Source organism: Pecten maximus, chromosome 7, assembly GCF_902652985.1.
Source record: "Pecten maximus chromosome 7, xPecMax1.1, whole genome shotgun sequence".
In the NCBI taxonomy this organism is placed as follows: Eukaryota; Metazoa; Mollusca; class Bivalvia; order Pectinida; family Pectinidae; genus Pecten; species Pecten maximus.
In genome coordinates, this window is record NC_047021.1 from 17,419,506 (window position 1) to 17,440,833 (window position 21,328).

Below are 21,328 nucleotides of genomic sequence, written 5' to 3' on the forward strand. Positions count from 1 at the left end.
GTTTATATTATTGTTTTTATCAGATGCCTATAGATTAACACCCAATGACTTTTCCTATAAGTAGTCTATTAGATTTCGAGGAAGTCTGCATACTAAATCAGAGGGTAAGAATATGCATCACACACAAAGACAGAAATATAACATTGAATGCAGATCAAGTCAATGTAAAATAAAACCAGAACATGAACAATCTCAACAGAGAGGAGATGTGCACGTGAATCATTTACGACAGCCGGGAAGTTGAGGAAGATACGTAAGTCACCTTTATGACTCCGAAATAAAGTGATACCAGTTTTTCAGCATATATTTAAGCATCTCTAGTTGTAAACTGGTTACTAAATAGATAATTGGTCAACATCCCTAATAATCATATAAGGCTATATATACTTATATGGAGTTCAGGATTAGTGTATTTATTCAATGTATTTTACGCTGGTTTACCACTACTGAGAAAAGTAAACTAGATAGAAATACAAGCAGTTATTGATAAACAGGATATCCTGATAGCTATATAAGGTTTTACAGAATAGTGGTATGTAACTACCCAGAAGAGTATTAGACAATACAATGTAGTAAACAACTGTCAATTAGGTCCAAAACCACTGATATTCAGACAATGTATTACTTAATCTACTACAGCCTTTGTTATCAAACTTATCCGGTGTATACGGATCACCATTGCGAGATAGAAACACATTAAGGTTTTGAGAGGTGAATCAACTGAAATATTTATTAACAATCGAAGCTACTGGGGTAAGTAAAGCATAACTGTAAATCATGGATAAGTACATTCTAAGTACATTCTGATACACCTACATACATTGGTATAGGGATCTAGAGAAGGGAATTTATTAGTAGACAGGCTGATCTTGGTAAGTCAAGGGAAGCAGACTTACTCAGTAAAAACTCTACTGATGAGCCATGCAATCGTACAAGGGCAGTTATATAGGTCATTCGAGTATTGAATCTAGGATTCTAGCGTACGGCCACAACCTAAAATATCATAGGCAAAAGGAAAGGACAGTTGATAGAGAGATGGTCGTAACTGAAATATTATAGAATGTGTCAAACGTTTAGGATATAGAATAGAGAAAATCAAATCAGGTTGATATCCTGTAGTAGATTATTAAAATGAAAGGATTCTACAACAGAAAAAAACATGATATAAGCACATTTCAAAACAAATTCGGGGTTAGATACAGTTGAATCAGAATGAATTAAACTGCACCATGCAGCTGTAATCAAGATATCTAACTTAACGCTTTCGTATGTCAAATTGAGTTACCTTAAGTTGAATCAATATAATGTTAGTATGTATATGTGATTAAAATACAAAGATGGAAAGGTGTCAAACGGTCATGGCAGGTAGCTAGTGTATGACTGTATCAGGGGAAGCAACTCATGTTGTTGACAATAAACCTTTACGTATTTAGTACAGTACCTCATTGCATCAATTCGTCTGGAACAAATTACGAATAAACACATTTATATTCACGATACATGTCATTTATTTAACAAATGTATTAAATATGAACATCCTGTCCAAAATGCTAAGAAATGATTATGTTTATAAAGCACCACACACCAGTATTCAGAAAATAATCCAAACGGCTGTTCGACATAAAAAAAATGATGAAATTTTACTATTAATCTACAATTTAACATTATATTATCACTCAAGTACATATTTTTTTTATCTAACTTAACATATATGATTAAAATGAACTGAAAATGCGATTATTGGAACATCGGTAATAATACATTTTGTATTTCAAATTTACCTTTAGGTTAAATACAGAACAAAAATATATATGACGGCTGGTGAGACTCGGAACACATTTTCAGAATTCATTCTCGTCTGAATAAATCATATATACAATTATGTATGAACTAAATACTAACTTGTTCACAGGATCAGCTACACACATTATCTACATACAACGAAACATCATATAAATGTATAAATGTTATTAGCACCGGCGTCATGAAAACAAAATAGAATAAAATTCAAATGACTTCTATTGTCTTGTTATCGACTAACTGTAACTACACTAGGGTGTATATGCTAGGAAGCACAATGAATGTTCGATGATGTACATATGCATTGCTGTTAATTATTGGGTTTTTTTCAAGTACGGCTTCATGATAGGGAGTACTTTCTCATGTATGTATGTAAGCAAATCGCGGATGGCTTTTGAATGCAACGCAACTGGCAAGTTCTCTTATCTGAACACTGAACACATATTTATAAGATGGGGGGATTTACGCAGTGTAAATATAAATTTTGACGCCATTTCAGTAATGTTACAGACGATGTGTAGGATCATTGCTTCCGAGCTCTATGACCCTCTCATACATAATCTTTTAAAATTCTTCAAGAATATACTATTACCCTTGTTCTCTTTTGGGAAAGTTTTATATCAGGTGTTTCCTACATGAGAGGATCTTCCTGTATTGTATACACGACATTCGTTACACACCATTCCCATTCAAATCATCCACTGTGTCCACGTATTCAATATCATCACAGTTCATCAGACATATCCGATTGGAGTAGTCAGGAGTTTTCTCCCCTGAATTACAAGTAGTGTTATCCAAGTTACTTTTTCCATCTGTTACCTGAAAATCCGATGTAACAGATATCAAGTCCTCATCCATATTGCTGCTTCCACTCTCCTGGGAACTCTCTTCTGCGTAGGTCCCAGAATCCTCCTGACCGGAAGAACTTGACTGAGAACAATCGTCGGATTTATCGGATTTTGAAACGCTCATGTCGGCGATACCTATCAATGGCTCGTCGTCAGGAGTACAATTTTCCTGTTGGCAAGAAATGACATTGTGATAATCGTCTGTTCTATCCTGATCGGGAACAGGTACACATACTATTTCTGTTTGGCACTCCTCTAGATTTTCTATATTGTCATTATCACATGGACGTTCGATACACACAACAGTCACCCTATTCATTGACCGGATGGAATATGGTGACCCTTGATGGTTTGTTTGGGGAAGAGTGGACACGACATCGTATGCAGGAGGAGGTTCATCGTTGACCTCCTTTCTAACAACATCCTCATAAGTGGGCGGGGCATAAAGTTCAGTTACGCCCAAAGTGTCTATATTATTTCCAATTGCCCACTCCCCATTGGCTTTCCGTTTGGCGAACATTTGGACACTCTGCTGTCGAATATAACTGTAAAAGAAAACAAAATATTTCGCATTACGTTTCAGTGAACACTTATTTATTATAATAAATGGTTTTTATATTTTGTTATTTTTGGTGTGAACAATACATGATTGTGTCACGTGCACAGGAATAAGCCAATTACGAGGTTGGTGATAGTCCTTTCTTGCAAATTAAAAAAAAAACAGTTTAAAAAATGCAAGTTGCTGCGAAATATATTCATCACGTCATCATTATTGTTCCATGAAGTATGCCTTGGAATTGATGACGCTTCCAATTGCGACATGGTTATACTACGTAAAATAATGACATTACACCATTGTTAGTAGCGTGTTAGTGCGTGCCAACTGTCTTTCCCTACCCCATGTGAGACCAATAATATGTCATCCCCCACTGGGTGAGACAGGGGGACATCAACTTGAGGGGGATTCTTACCAAACATGAGACTTGTTCTAATATTGACGTGTCGTGATTGAATTATTGATGTGACGTCATTGTATTATTGAGAACGTGCAAAGAGCTCGTGTAGCTTGTGGTGAGATAAGAAAAACTCACATGCTAGCCCAGGGTAAGAGAATTAATAGAATCTTTCATCCCCTTGGGAGTGAGACGGGGATCTCAACTCCAGAGGGATGATTTTTCAGCTGCTAAACACGAAGCTTGCCGAGTGTTTGACAGCTTAAGATTCCTACTTCAAGGGTTCCCAAGGGGGGGAGGGGGGGGGGGGGGGGGGGTGAATCTTTATTTTTCTTTTACCCTGTTTACCCTTGTATGTATCTAATATTACCGCAACATCAATGCAAAACGACAGTGTTGACGTGACGTGATTGAATTGTCGACGTGTCGTCATTGAATTGTTGCGCCATGATGTCATTGTATTGTTGCTGCGACGTCATTTAATTAGTGAGAACGTGCGAGGAGCACGTGCTGCTTGTCTCAACCCTAGGATGAGTTAAGAAAACGACACATCGGAAAAATGGTGGTTATCCCTGTCAAGGTTAAGTGAATCAGCTGTCCCTTCCCAGTAACCACGGAATCACCCTGTAATCTATGAGAGAAATTAGACACAAAAGAATAATTTCAGTAAACAACATACCTCCTTCTGTTGTATTTTTTTAGGAAACAGAAGACAACAGCGATGACAAGGAGGAAGACAGTAATGGCCACACCGGCGGCTACTACAGCCGTAATGGTAGCTTCTGTAATAGAAGTGTAGTTATTGTTAACAAGTATTGTTATAAAGACAGTGTTACACAGGAGCCATGTTATTTGCCATTCACATGCAAACGATTTTGATGGAAATATTAACTTATGATGTTATGTTCAAATTCAGCCTAACATGACATTATTTGGAATGCTTTCTATGTTGCATACCTTCTGAACTATTGGACCTATTCAGGGTGTGCATTCGAAACTAGGATCATGATATTCATTTTATTATTCTGTATTCATATACAAATTTGACAATATTTTCAAATTGTGTCATTAATCGATCAACCAGCTTTAATTGGTTACTTGATTATAACTTACCTGCCCCTTTCCAGTCGGTGTCTACCAACAAGTGGCAGGTATTTTCGTCAGAAAGATCGCCGTCACCACAGTTGTACTCCGTATCACACATCACCGAGAGGGGTACACAGATCTTGGTCCTCCCACACAGGTGGTGTAAACGATCACAATCATCGTTACGTATGTCTGGAGACAAAGGAATCAAACAAACATTATCATTAAAATCACCATATGAATTTCTATTTAAGTAAAAAAATGTCCTATAAGACAATACATTTCTTATACTTAATATGATATAATAAAAGGGAATTATTCAATGTTCTCACTAACACAGTTATATTTGTATTGCATACACTCTATATGAAGTTCCCAAATGTGAATATTATACTACTCAACACCGACATGTGACATTATTATTAAAAACAACTGAAATATTCAACTCGCCTGTAAATGACGTAATGAGTATCCGGAAACCGCTGTAGATAAGGTTGGGCTTGCCCATGTAGTCCAGGCGGAGTTTGTTGAGGGAGGACTTGTAGTCCATCACCCCCGGGCTGGTGTCCTTGAAATAGGAGTCGTAAACACCGAAAAGGCCCATCACAGGTGTCACTTGCTTCACCCCGCCACCCGACCGGAAGTCGTATATATGTAGCCTGAAATGTGTAATAAAGAACTTTACAGAAAAATCTGGTATTTGGTGCCAGGTCGCGATGAACATTCTACCATACGAGTTATGCCCCTTTAAATATTATCTTAAGATGTTTCTACTGTGACGAGGGATTACAGAACTGGGTCTCCATTGATGTCCTACTTCATTGTATATAAAGTTGTGTACCTAACATGAGGAGGGGGTCAAGTAACTGTAATAAGCAATACCATATATACAAAACAATTAAAAATAACGTTGATTGAACTAAACTGACGAAGCGGAAGTATCCTATCCTCGGCGGTTTAACTTTGTCATTGTGTCCTCCATTAGGTAGTGATATGGATGTTTGTACCAGAACATCAAATAGGAGCAACAAACATATATAATAATGATTTATACTGAAAATTCCCTGTGAACTATATTTGGAAAACAGAATATTGAATTAGCGTTACACTCATTCCTGCACATGCCGCTTTTTTTCTTTTCTCCATTTCCTGCAGTAAATGATTTTGGGACGTTCTGATTTCTTTAAAAAGCTCTAATAAATTTGTAAGTTATGTACAGAATCCAGCATCAGGAATATTTGAATTTTATTATAAGTCAACGAATCATCAGTTCAAACTTCAGTGCGGTTCCTCCCTGAGTTTTGATAGATGCGTCATTTAGAAATATCTTTCTTTGTTAAATGGATTCATCAAGTAAGAATTGTTACAATGGACTACCTGTCGGGAGTCAGGTTGTCCTTAGATATGTCTATAGAGAGAAAGTGGAGGATGAGACGCCGTGAGGGATCGGTGATAACGTCTACAGCACAGTGTAAGAACTTGTCCGATCTCTCCTCCAATATTTCCTCCGTAAGCTCTACTATGACACTGTCGTTGACATAGATAGGCAGATTGACTTTTGATAATGCCGTCATCGACTTGGTACTCGTCATCGATAGGACACCTGCTGGAAAAATCAAGAAATAGTGTCACACAACGTACAGGGGAAACATCCAGGTCTTATTTACTACCTTAATTCAGTCTTTTCTCCTTTCATTCCATTGATAATGCAATACACATAAGACATTTTTCAAATTAACAATTCTCATAAAAAAGCATTTTGTTTTAGCCCATTATACATGTAGACACAACAAATGTAACACGCCAGTCATTTTCTCCCTAAACAGAGTAGTAACTTTTAAACACTAACCCTAGCATATACTACGGCTGTCGCCTTCTTTACTCATGGTAATGAAACATCAAGTTAGATATTGAAAAAGAAAAGTATTCTTAGTGGTTTTTTTTTTTAAAGATTTCGTGTTTACCGTTTAAAATTTTAACTCCGTTAAGCAATAAATCTACATAGATGTATGAGGTGTTATGAAGACAACTTTCAAAAAAAATATGATAGTGTTTACTTAATTTGACAGCTTTTGAAACATAACAATGGGAATGACGGGGTTTTTTTTTGGGGGGGGGGGGGGGGGGGGGGGGGTTGCAGAATCCGTGATCTCAATGCCACGGGAATAATCAAGGAAGTAAATATAACAATAACACAACACATATGTTCGATTCTACCTCAGTAGATGGTTTTGTTTTCTATTGTTTAACGTCAACAGCTATGGTGTTATATACCATTGCTGAGTATAAAACACTAGTATACGAATTCGCAGGCTACGTTTCATAATATTTCATAACTTTATAATATGTTAACAAATCGTTAAATTACTTAATCTTAGAAAACCATAATTTGTTTTACAGACAGTCGGACATTCAGCGGTCGCCGTATGATTCGTAATAAGAGTAAAACTAGGCTGTGCTTTCTGATACCGAAACGGCCAACACCGTTATATTAGAAATCCAGAATAATGTGTAGTCTTGGTGACAAGAAAAACATTTTTCAAAACTTTGATGGAGTGACATTAATATATTACTTTATATTCACAGACTTAAAACGAATACCACTATGAACAATATACCTGGTAAGTCAATCCACACAATAGGAATATAGATTGATATATAAACACCACCTTTGTCGCTATTATGTGTGAAAGGTGATAGGTATAAGTGTATATCATATTAGGGAAATAAAGTACATTATAATTCTGGAATAAAAAAAGTCAATTTTATAAGGTATTGAATAAAACATTCATCTTACTGTATGAATTATTGTGGACGATCCTTTTAAACAGGTTGGATTTCATTTTACATATGTATTGGTACGTCGACAATGGGAGTACAGCTCAATAAAAGTCAAGTGGACAATGAAACTGATCAGACGAAAAATAGCAAGGTTTAGATGAGGTGTCACTCTATCATCTCCTAAACACTACATACTGGACACGACTGGTACACGCCTGATAGAGGGACTATTACGTCTGGTTAGCTTCATACAGCATAACGGACCACAGTCTACAGTTACTAGACCATTTTCAACTAAAAAAAATCAATGTTAATGTTAACACTTAAAGGTACAATATGTTCTTCGTACATATGTAATTATGCCTTCCTGTCAGTTAAGGTCATATCAAGAAGTTCAGTCCAAATAAACCTTTAATCTAGGACTCGTCGATACATTTTCCTCTTAATTGCGTACTAGACCAACATGTTTTCCTTTCAGAAATCTATTACAGGATAAAACGTTTGTGGGGCAGGCTACCTTATTATGGTCTATACTACCTTTATCTGTTTTCGATCAGTGATTATATTACTGACTACGTAGAGCCATGGTTAATTATATATACATGTAATATTATTTATCAATTATAGGTCTTAATCTTATCGGTGTATCGACAGAAAACATTTTTTTTTGTTAGGTGTAGATTTATCATATGCTTGTGTATAAGAATATGTATTTAGTAAGTTAGATTTTAAAATAAAAATCAACGTTTTCAAATTCAATATTATCCTTCGTTCGTTTTTAGTACATTTCTATTTTTATTTCAATATTTTTTTTTCATTTAAATCATACTGCATGCATATATGCTGGCCCTGGTATACAACGTAAAAACTTTCAAAACGTAAAATATTATTTAGATGGGATTCTTAAGTATATATTGATGGGCACCTTATATATATGTATGTATGTGTATATAGATAGGTTTATCATACATGATTGAGCACTATCTCAATTTTCAAAATGAAAGAATTCTTTTCTAGCGATGTAAATGAAAACCTTGGAACTAGTGAAGCCTGAACGAAGCGCCCAGTGCTTTTAAATGAAATGTGATTTCTTAAAGGATATTTCAATTTCCAAACCATGAAATAAACTAGTGTTGATGACAGTCAAATGACTTGAAATAGAATATATTACATTACTACAATACATGTAAGGGCATGTACCAGCTAATGTTTCGGGATATGGGAATTTGTGATAGGTTTTGTGAAAATCTTGTGATTGCTGTTTCGTGGGGGAAAACGACATACTAGAGACGAATGTGTGTGTGAGCGTGGTACAGGATTTGTCAAATTAATGGCATGCCAAGTTATCTCATATCGTATACATTTAATTCAACTTATATGATGATAGTATCTATACAAAACAAAATGCCAAAGACATCCACACTTACTCGTCCATCTTACAAGCTAAAACATTATTTTTAACATCTTGAGCTAACAGTTTAGCAATTCATACTTATAATATTAATATGACAACTATATGGAATGTTGTGTACACAGTTAACACTATATGGAATGTTGTTACACAGTTAACACTGTATGGAATGTTGTATACACAGTTAACACTATGGAATGTTGTATACACAGTTAACACTGTATGGAATGTTGTATACACAGTTAACACTATATGGAATGTTGTATACACATGTAACACTGTATGGAATGTTGTATACACAGTTTACATTATATGGAATGTTGTATACACAGTTAACACTATATGGAATGTTGTATACACACTTTACATTATATGGAATGTTGTATACACAGTTAACACTATACGGAATGTTGTATTCACAGTTAACACTATGGAATGTTGTATACACAGTTAACACTATGGAATGTTGTATACACAGTTTACAGTATATGGAATGTTGTATACACAGTTAACACTATGGAATGTTGTATACACAGTTAACACTATATGGAATGTTGTATACACTGTTAACACTATGGAATGTTGTATACACAGTTAACACTATATGGAATGTTGTATACACTGTTAACACTATGGAATGTTGTATACACAGTTAACACTATATGGAATGTTGTATACACTGTTAACACTATGGAATGTTGTTTACACAGTTAACACTGTATGGAATGTTGTATACACAGTTAACACTGTATGGAATGTTGTATACACAGTTAACACTATATGGAATGTTGTTTACACAGTTAACACTATATAGAATGTTGTATACACAGTTAACATTATATGGAATGTTGTATACACAGTTAACACTATATGGAATGTTGTATACAAAGTTAACACTATGGAATGTTGTATACACAGTTAACATTATACGGAATGTTGTATACACAGTTAACACTATATGGAATGTTGTATACGCAGTTTACACTATGGAATGTTGTATACTCAGTTAACACTATGGAATGTTGTATACACAGTTAACATTATATGGAATGTTGTATACACAGGTAACACTATATGGAATGTTGTATACACAGTTAACACTATATAGAATGTTGTATACACAGGTTACATTATATGGAATGTTGTATACACAGTTAACACTATATGGAATGTTGTATACACAGTTAACACTATATAGAATGTTGTATACACAGGTTACATTATATGGAATGTTGTATACACAGTTAACACTATATGGAATGTTGTATACACAGTTAACACTATATAGAATGTTGTATACACAGGTTACATTATATGGAATGTTGTATACACAGTTGACACTGTATGGAATGTTGTATACACAGTTAACACTATATAGAATGTTGTATACACAGTTGACACTGTATGGAATGTTGTATACACAGTTAACACTATATAGAATGTTGTATACACAGGTTACATTATATGGAATGTTGTATACACAGTTAACACTATATGGAATGTTGTATACACAGTTAACACTGTATGGAATGTTGTATACACAGTTTACACTATATGGAATGTTGTATACACAGTTTACACTATATGGAATGTTGTATACACAGTTTACATTATATGGAATGTTGTATACACAGTTAACATTATATGGAATGTTGTATACACAGTTAACACTGTATGGAATGTTGTATGCACAGTTAACATTATATGGAATGTTGTATACACAGTTAACACTATGGAATGTTGTATACACAGTTAACACTATGGAATGTTGTATACACAGTTAACACTATATGGAATGTTGTATACACAGTTAACACTATATGGAATGTTGTATACACTGTTAACACTATATGTAATGTTGTATACACAGTTAACACTGTGGAATGTTGTATACACAGTTTACATTATATGGAATGTTGTATACACAGTTTAAACTATATGGAATGTTGTATACACAGTTAACACTATATAGAATGTTGTATACACAGTTTACATTATATGGAATGTTGTATACACAGTTAACACTATATAGAATGTTGTATACACAGTTTACATTATATGGAATGTTGTATACACAGTTTACACTATATAGAATGTTGTATACACAGTTAACACTATATGGAATGTTGTATACACAGTTTACATTATATGGATGTTGTATACACAGTTAACACTATATGGAATGTTGTATACACAGTTTACATTATATGGATGTTGTATACACAGTTAACACTATATAGAATGTTGTATACACAGTTAACACTATATGGAATGTTGTATACACAGTTAACACTATGGAATGTTGTATACACAGTTTACATTATATGGAATGTTGTATACACAGTTAACACTGTATGGAATGTTGTATACACAGTTTACACTATATGGAATGTTGTATACAAAGTTAACACTATATGGAATGTTGTATACACAGTTTACACTATATGGAATGTTGTATACACAGTTAATACTGTATGGAATGTTGTATACACAGTTTACACTATATGGAATGTTGTATACACCGTTTACACTATATGGAATGCTGTATACACAGTTAACACTATATGGAATGTTGTATACACAGTTTACATTATATGGAATGTTGTATACACAGTTAACACTATATGAAATGTTGTATACACAGTTAACACTATGGAATGTTGTATACAAAATTAACACTATATGGAATGTTGTATACACAGTTAACACTATATGGAATGTTGTATACACAGTTAACACTGTATGGAATGTTGTATACACAGTTTACATTATATGGAATGTTGTATACACAGTTAACACTATATGAAATGTTGTATACACAGTTAACACTATGGAATGTTGTATACAAAATTAACACTATATGGAATGTTGTATACACAGTTAATACTATATGAAATGTTGTATACACAGTTAATACTATATGGAATGTTGCATACACAGTTAACATTATATGGAATGTTGTATACACATTTTACACTATATGGAATGTTGTATACACAGTTAACACTATACGGAATGTTGTATACACAGTTTACATTATATGGAATGTTGTATACAAAGTTAACACTATATGGAATGTTGTATACACAGTTAACACTATGGAATGTTGTATACACATGTAACACTGTATGGAATGTTGTATTCACAGTTAACACTGTATGGAATGTTGTATACACAGTTAACACTATGGAATGTTGTATACACAGTTAACACTATGGATTGTTGTATACACAGTTAACACTATGGAATGTTGTATACACAGTTAACACTATATGGAATGTTGTATTCACAGTTAACACTGTATGGAATGTTGTATACACAGTTAACACTATGGAATGTTGTATACAAAGTTAACACTATGGAATGTTGTATACACAGTTAATACTATATGAAATGTTTTATACACAGTTAATACTATATGGAATGTTGCATACACAGTTAACATTATATGGAATGTTGTATACAAAGTTAACACTATATGGAATGTTGTATACACAGTTAACACTATGGAATGTTGTATACACATGTAACACTGTATGGAATGTTGTATACACAGTTAACACTATATGGAATGTTATATACACAGGTAACACTATATGGAATGTTGTATACACAGTTAACACTACGGAATGTTGTATACACAGGTAACATTATATGGAATGTTGTATACACAGTTAACACTATATAGAATGTTGTATACACAGTTAACACTATATAGAATGTTGTATACACAGTTAACATTATGGAATGTTGTATACACAGTTAACACTATGGAATGTTGTATACACAGTTTACATTATATGGAATGTTGTATACACAGTTTACACTATATGGAATGTTGTATACACAGTTAACACTATATGGAATGTTGTATACACAGTTAACACTGTATGGAATGTTGTATACACAATTAACATTATATGGAATGTTGTATACACAGTTAACACTATATGGAATGTTGTATACACAGTTAACACTATGGAATGTTGTATACACATGTAACACTGTATGGAATGTTGTATACACAGTTAACACTATATGGAATGTTGTATACACAGTTAACACTATATGGAATGTTGTATTCACAGTTAACACTGTATGGAATGTTGTATACACAGTTTACACTATGGAATGTTGTATACACAGTTAACACTATATGGAATGTTGTATTCACAGTTTACACTATATGGAATGTTGTATACACAGTTAACACTATATGGAATGTTGTATACACAGTTAACACTGTATGGAATGTTGTATACACAATTAACATTATATGGAATGTTGTATACACAGTTAACACTATATGGAATGTTGTATACACAGTTAACACTATGGAATGTTGTATACACATGTAACACTGTATGGAATGTTGTATACACAGTTAACACTATATGGAATGTTGTATACACAGTTAACACTATATGGAATGTTGTATTCACAGTTAACACTGTATGGAATGTTGTATACACAGTTTACACTATGGAATGTTGTATACACAGTTAACACTATATGGAATGTTGTATACACAGTTAACACTGTATGGAATGTTGTATACACAGTTAACACTATATGGAATGTTGTATTCACAGTTAACACTATGGAATGTTGTATACACAGTTAACACTATATGGAATGTTGTATTCACAGTTAACACTGTATGGAATGTTGTATACACAGTTTACATTATATGGAATGTTGTATACACAGTTTACACTATGGAATGTTGTATACACAGTTAACACTATATGGAATGTTGTATTCACAGTTAACACTATATGGAATGTTGTATACACAGTTAACACTATATGGAATGTTGTATACACAGTTAACACTATATGGAATGTTGTATACACAGTTTACACTATGGAATGTTGTATACACAGTTAACACTATATGGAATGTTGTATTCACAGTTAACACTATATGGAATGTTGTATACACAGTTAACACTGTATGGAATGTTGTATACACAGTTTACATTATATGGAATGTTGTATACACAGTTTACACTATGGAATGTTGTATACACAGTTAACACTATATGGAATGTTGTATTCACAGTTAACACTATATGGAATGTTGTATACACAGTTTACACTACGTGAAAATGAACGTTAAATCTAATCAAATTAACGACATTTTATCGTCCCGTCCCGTCATTCTCTTTCTGCATTTCCGTTGTTCAGTTGATAGGAGAAATTGTTCACTAGGGTTTTAGAGTGCGATATGCTTGCTAATACTACATATATTTTGAATGATAAGGAATCTTTTCTTTGATCAATTCTGAGATAATACATGAGAGATTTGAAGATTAAATGAAAACCACCCTTATACACGCACTTTTGTATATTTCCAAAGATAGTCGATGTTTCATTCCCTTTTTATCTTAAATGATCTCAAATCTGGATTTCCAGATTTGCTGTATTTAGTTTCTATCAACTGTGCTAACAGCCATGTGTCATCAATTTATGCTCAATATCTATTCTTCACATTTGAAATCGAGCGATGTTCCAATAAATATTAAAACATTAAAGGACATGTGATCCCTATTCTGTTTCATAACTAACTTATGTACGGAGTATGTACTATACTTCAAAAACAAAAATCTCGAAAGGAGGATATGATGTACAAGTCAATCAATATTAATCCATAAATAGTTACACGATAATCAAACTGGCATAGACATACACAATATAATAATTATGTGTTGGTTTTGAAATTTAAACAATTAAAAAAGAAGTGAGATTTAATATTGTAGTTACCTGATGGAGCAGACGGACATAATGTTAATGATGAAGGATATTGAATGAGGTGGATAACTAATAAACTTGTACATACTAATTTTCCTTCCTATGTATACAGATATACAAATATGAATTTCATACACCAGGCTACGGAGTCTCAAAGCTGTCTGGATTACCTAATCAAAATTTGATACCGTGCTATAGATAAATTATCGTTTAGATACGGACACAATACAACATACAATCCTTTAAATTCCACCAGAATTGACAGTTGTATCGATATAAAATAAATGAGTTCGAGCCTGTTACAGCAAATAATAGCATGTTTACTTAAAAGTCTAAGACATACAAAAGCGCGGTTTACTTGTTATCTAGGATTCTTGTGTCACTCTTCTAGAATCAACCGATATGCTTCAAGTCACTAACAAACCGAAATATTGACAGGCGCAACATTAAGTGTTCAATCGTAAAAGAAACAGGTTATGTTGTCGATAGCAATGTAATGTTCGATGAAAATCATCAAACGCGAGCTATGTCTCAGTATTAAAAGGTTGCAGTACCTTACTTCCGCTTTTGTAGCCACGTGGAATAAGTTGCCATGGTGATCGGCTCAACTATTAGCATTGTTTTGAACACCGGAAGTATGCTAATCGACATTTTATTTTCTAAGCGGAAGTTCACTCCATTTCCGGCTGTTAAGGCCAGACGATTTACTTTAAATAGCAGGCAGTAAACTACGGTCTGATTGGTCATTATACGGGAAATTGTTACTCGACTCTGTTATCGAGCTCGCTCCAGAAGATGTTAATGCATTGAAAAAGAAGATTTTATTATACGTCTTTGCTAACAAGTATGGCTATTCTGTTTCAGTACCTCCGATCGTTTATAGTCCTAATTGCATACCGCATTAACCATATATACTTCCATCCACAAGGTTAAAACATAATATTCAACGAAAACTTTTGAGAACTTTTATCCGTAAATGAAATTCATATCTTATCCGTGAAACGTTATTTTTGTGTTACTTGAAATAATCAAGGCAGTAATAACTTTTCACAAGAATAGACTTTCTGAATAATCAATTAACAATGCAATACTATAGAAAAAAAATCGGTCAAAATTCTGAACTTGTAGAGGCAATGCCATTTTATATAGGAAACCAGACTACCGAAAGTGTTTTAACTAAAAATACAAATACGTTCATTGATCGATAAAACCTATAAAAGTTGTTTCATCTATACTTAAACTCTCCGTGAAAATATATGCATTGTAGAATATCGGGGAAATCATGAACCAACAAAGTCCGAATACGCTATGTCACCACGCCGTAATGTTAGAACTTGTCAGCGGACACACCTGCTCAAACCTTTCTTACAATAATTTCCCGATAATTATATACTGTGATTTACTAATCTTATAAACAGTCTCTGCTTACCTTCTCTTAGATTTGTTTACTTTTAATATAGATGACTATTATAGAATATACGAGATGATTGTATTTTGGAAGGTAAAGTATCGTCAGCTCCATACCGTATATAATACTTCAGTATGTAACTGTAATTCACCGTGTAAATATGTTTAACCGGACTATAGTTTATATATCGTACTGTTGGACGGATTGAACACATAGAATGTTGAAACACCCACCCATTTCAATCACCACACAAAAGCAGTATTAAAACAGATTACGCTAAACCTAGTAATGAATATTTCTTAATATGATTCATTACAACGCACGCTTTTGTAAATAATGTTTGATTTACTACAGAATTAATCCAACAAATTCTTAGAATCCAATATAAAATATTACTTTTGCAAATGAATGTAACGTATGATTAACATACTTGAAAAGGCATTATGTAAATGGGATGTCATGTACTGGTATGTCGTGTACTGGTACATGTATGTCTTTACAATTCTGTTTTCTGACGCCAAACTCTTTTTTATAAATATAAAATAAAAAGAAATCACACACAGGCAATTGTCAACCCTAAATTTCTTTATATATATGTATAAAATCTTTAAACATTTGTTTACACTCTTCATCATTTCTATGCCTGATTTTTAGGTTAAAGTAAATTATATCAGGAGAAAAGGATTGGTATTCCCAACATCTCACACCATACAAAAGCCGTTCTAACACGCACAAAAGATAGCAAAATTTCAAAATCCATAAATCAATAATGTTCGAGACTGCTCCATATATGCACAGATAAAAAATCATGATATCGTTTAACTAAGCATCTTATAAGTTTTTTACATATCAACTACACTGTACCATTATCATAGAGGAAAAGAGAGGTATATGAGGAGGGGTTTCTATGACAATGACACGACGTACCATCTGATTGAAAGATTGTTGGAGATGAGATTGTGGCGTGGAGGAGTCGTTATGGGGCGATTCAAACTTATAAGGTTAGGTCTGAAGGGCAACACATTTAAAACACTAATATATTGAGATTGATTAGCTTACATAGCGATAATGAAAGGAAAATCATTATATATAGTAAGAATTTTAGAAAGGATATCATTAACAGATATCATTAAATATAAAGCATATTTTCTGATAACAGTAATATAACTCTATCATTTCAGATGTTCATTTACGGAAGTCTGATTTTCCAAGTGTTTTCGTCGATACTGTTTTAGTTTATACAAAGGGATCGGGAACAAGTTTTCCAACTGATATAAAGCCCTTTCCCAAAAACAGTATACAACACAAATATTTACACAAGATGACATTAGAATTTACATAAAGCGATTTAATTTTTTTGAAATTGTGAGTTCAAGAAGAGTGGAGATGGGGTGATAATTAGAGGGAACTGGAGGGGGAGAATGTAGAAGTCTCCTTCATTTACAATTTATTTTACAATTTTTGAAGAATAATTAGAAAATATTTGACAAGAAATTTTTAAAGTATTGTTTTTAGACAGAGTGAGTGATCTTGTACCCGACTCGATACTGGTACAGCGGTATAATACTTAATTTAGTTCACATAAGGTTTACCTGTCATCATCGCATGTATGTACACCTATGGATCGATGCAATGCTGCGTGCTATGTTCTCATGACTTTGGTATAAAATAAAAGAGGCTAACATGCCTTGCATACATAAACTTGGTGTCGAACAGACCAGATATGTGGCGTAAAAATGTCTCCCCGAGATCCTTTTTCGCCGGGAAAACATCTAGACATTCGATATTATATACCTGTTGATGTATCCGTCATCTTTAAAGTCACAGCCTAATTAATATGACGGCATTGGTTCCATCACGGAATATCTTATGTACTTTTACATTCATTTAACTGATGTCAGATGGTTATAAGATTTCGTCAAAATGAAACTTTTATTTTGCACCATTATTTTTTTAATCACATGTCTATATTACTGTGCGTAAAATGAACAAATAAAATAAAGTGAATTAATTGTTGTCGTCATCAAGATTCCTAGAACTGACCATAACTTTCAAGAAACATATCAGGAATCTTAACCAATGGTCACCAACTGAGCATTAGTAGGCTTGGAAGAAACAGACCAAACTGTCAAACACTCACAAAATCGGACCCGGAAAATTAAGTCTCTTTCTAACCGATTGTTAATAACACTTGTTTAAAAAACATTGTCTAAACTGTCCAGACAAATAGATATACTGAAATTGACCAAAGCAACGTTGCCTAACGCGATATGTTGCAGGAATGGGATTCTCATATACCCAAAGTCTCACAGTACTCCAGTAGAGATTGTTTTTTGTTATAGAAGAACTGAAGAGGCGTGATCAATTCCAGGGCTTTAAGATGTCTGGTTCTCTTTAAACACCGTAATACCTCTTCAGATATGTTTACCATTGTGTATTTCCAACTGTTCCCGCTAGGCGGCGATACCTGTCTTGAATTGTTGCGTCAATACTCAACTGATTAAAGCCTCTTACCAGAAGAAACCAGACACTGTTTACACAATATTAGGGTACCCGACTTTTAACTTCTAGTCAAATCAGGACAATACCAACGGGACTCTCGTCCCTCTAATCCTTTGACATGAGACAATATTTACAATTTCTCTTAAAGGAAAGGTCCAAGTGTTATTAAGGATGTTTAAGTTATGTATGAACAATATGGAACTGGTCTTGTATCCCTCGTGTGTTTACGGGGACATGAATTAATTCGGAGACATGATTCGACCCAATTCAAATCACCATTGTGTATTTACGTTAAAGGGGCGTTAAGACGTCCACAAATTGATTAAAGCTCTCAAAATCTGAAAGAAATGAATATTCATATAGCGTGAATGATTCACCAACTGAACGATGAATGATTGTTAAATTTGATGTCTGAGTAGATGTATATAGACTGAGGTATCTTTTACTCAATGCATATGCGAGATTTTTTTAATTTCTAACAAGTACACAATACGGATATATTTTAAAGTGTTTGCATGTTAATTTCAATATTGACAAACACAGCAAGTAAAAGATAGATAAAAGGTTCATCGATTGATACATGTGTAGCAATGTTTGAAATAGGTTGTCATTCAAAGTATTTTTTTTCAATTAAGTGTATGTTCAACAAGTAAATGCGAGTTTGTTAAATATCAATATACACAATATACTTTGATGGTTAGATTGCTTACTACATATGTACGACAAAGCTCAGCTATATCACATTCGGAATTAGGGCGTAAAATACAACGTCATACCAGTATAACAGGGTTTTTAATAGTCAGATGATATAATATTTACAAAGTAGAATTTTATTTAAATAAAATCGTTAAAATAAATTTCTATCGGGCATTTTTACGTATGATTATTTAAGATTTTATGCCTTCGTAATATCTAAAGCCATATAAAGACACAACCGACATAAGGACCTCATTAAAGTGCGAGCATAATGAAATGTCAAAACTGTACATAGTATCATGATCGTTACATGATACCGAAAACGGGCTTACCAATCATCACGTCTTTCGCTAACATAAAGAATTGAGAATTACTTAGCATCGTTTGTTTTTGTTTCTCTAGGTCGAGGTACACTCTCGATATCCCTAAAGCCTTCTTCGCCGCGAAGGCCAAATACGAGGCATTGTCACATCAAATATTTGGAATCAGTAACCGAGTAACCGCTAAAGGCGGTTCGTGAGGGACCTTAAAGACTATTTTGTTTGAATGTTTTTTCAGGAAATATTTCGGAAACGAAATCAAGAACACAAAATTGACTAGCTACTCCATGATTACCACTCTGTAAGTGTTATGTAGAATTGAGAGAAGTGAATAGCAGGTTTACTTATAGTGACCCCCGAGTAGATGGTAGGGATGTTTAATGAGTAGCAGTTTTATTTATAATGAACCCCAGGTAGGTGGTAGGTATGTTAAATGCCCTACCGCAAAGGAATACTCACATTGGTAAACTCTTCGACCATGCAATGGTATGTTAAAATAAACAAATCGGACAAGGAATTAAAACATTATTTCCTGTCTTCATCTTCAAGTGAATTACAATCAATTCGCAGGTCCTTGGGAAGAGACATTTAGGTGATGTTATACACACGAGTGTGGTTTACTGGGGAACTTTCCCCTACACCGACATTGAGTTCCGTATAAACGATAGTTACATTGATAAAATACAGAGACCTTGTAAGTTTAGGTATGTACATGTATCAATACCAATGCCTATGATAATCAAACACCAGTGTATCACGATTTCAGCATCATGCCCCTTTTTTAGTCTGAATCGAACTAACAAAACTATGAATCACATCTAAGGGCAGACCAAAGTAATCCCCTGTTTTAAAGAACCGATTAACCAAATATGGTGGGAGTCACAGAGTTGTGTGGATTATCACGACGAAGTGTATGAGTTATCATTGCGTAATACTCACGATAGTGTAGGGGTGGAGAGTGGTGAGCTACCATAAGTCGAGGTGTATTTCTAATTCTTACAGATAAACAGGGCGAGTTGGCCACCAACGTACCAAGGTATCGCCTCTATATGTATACGTAATGTCAATACTTACTGTAACAAATACACACGATTGTATTATCGGCTTATGTGGGTTCTTAATCATGATAATTCGGCCACGGCAATGCGTAACTCGACAGTTCCCGTAGCTTATCGAACACTTCAAACAACTATACAAAGGTCTTTCCTATATGTGTATATCTACATGTTCACAGATATACAATAAAACCTAACATCTGTGTTTCGTATAGATGTGGAATTTGAACAAAAGTTATCAGTGACTAATCAAATGAATTGAGAGAGAATATCGGTTCCACCAAACAACCACTCTTCGCTAAGTACTTGTTACTTTAATAGAGCGAGTATCCTATTATTTCTTTATTTTCACACTACTTTGAATTATTCCTCATCCTACCCCTAAATCCTACCTATTTCCGGTCTCCTGTTGTCCCGTGCTTCCCTCCATTTCTCTGGGTATGGACGACACTGTCCATATCGATCGGAACTATTTACACACACTATTAGCTGCGGGTGTCGCTTGTTACATTGTTAAGTAAATCAATGAGATTTCGTGTAGCAAGTTTATAGATTACCAATAAAATCGTTTTCACACCCATCTTAATTGTATGTACATTGTCAAACATACTTGGTAGACTGTAGCTATTAATCTCTTCATTATCATCCCAATGGGAATGATGTTGATTTTTCTTGTTACGTTCTACATGACGGAAGCTGACCAGCGATGCTCTAT

At 33.9% G+C, this 21,328-nt stretch overlaps 1 protein-coding gene across 4 annotated transcripts in view; it reads right to left on the reverse strand.

Moving 5' to 3' along the window:
- Nucleotides 1–2,317: 2,317 nt before the first annotated feature.
- LOC117331786 overlaps nt 2,318–21,328 on the reverse strand; it is a 69,910-nt gene continuing 50,899 nt past the window's right edge. For 2 of the 4 annotated variants that reach the window (XM_033890669.1, XM_033890667.1), the window contains 5 exons: nt 6,065–6,290; nt 5,138–5,346; nt 4,715–4,879; nt 4,281–4,383; nt 2,318–3,193 (listed from right to left, as the gene is read on the reverse strand). In XM_033890669.1, the coding sequence (XP_033746560.1) occupies nt 2,473–3,193; nt 4,281–4,383; nt 4,715–4,879; nt 5,138–5,346; nt 6,065–6,279 (1,413 nt within the window). In that variant the 5' untranslated portion in view covers nt 6,280–6,290 and the 3' untranslated portion in view covers nt 2,318–2,472. Of the gene's footprint in view, nt 3,194–4,280; nt 4,384–4,714; nt 4,880–5,137; nt 5,347–6,064; nt 6,294–21,328 lie in introns of all 4 variants that reach the window. The other 2 variants (XM_033890668.1, XM_033890666.1) reach the window with 1 other exon arrangement.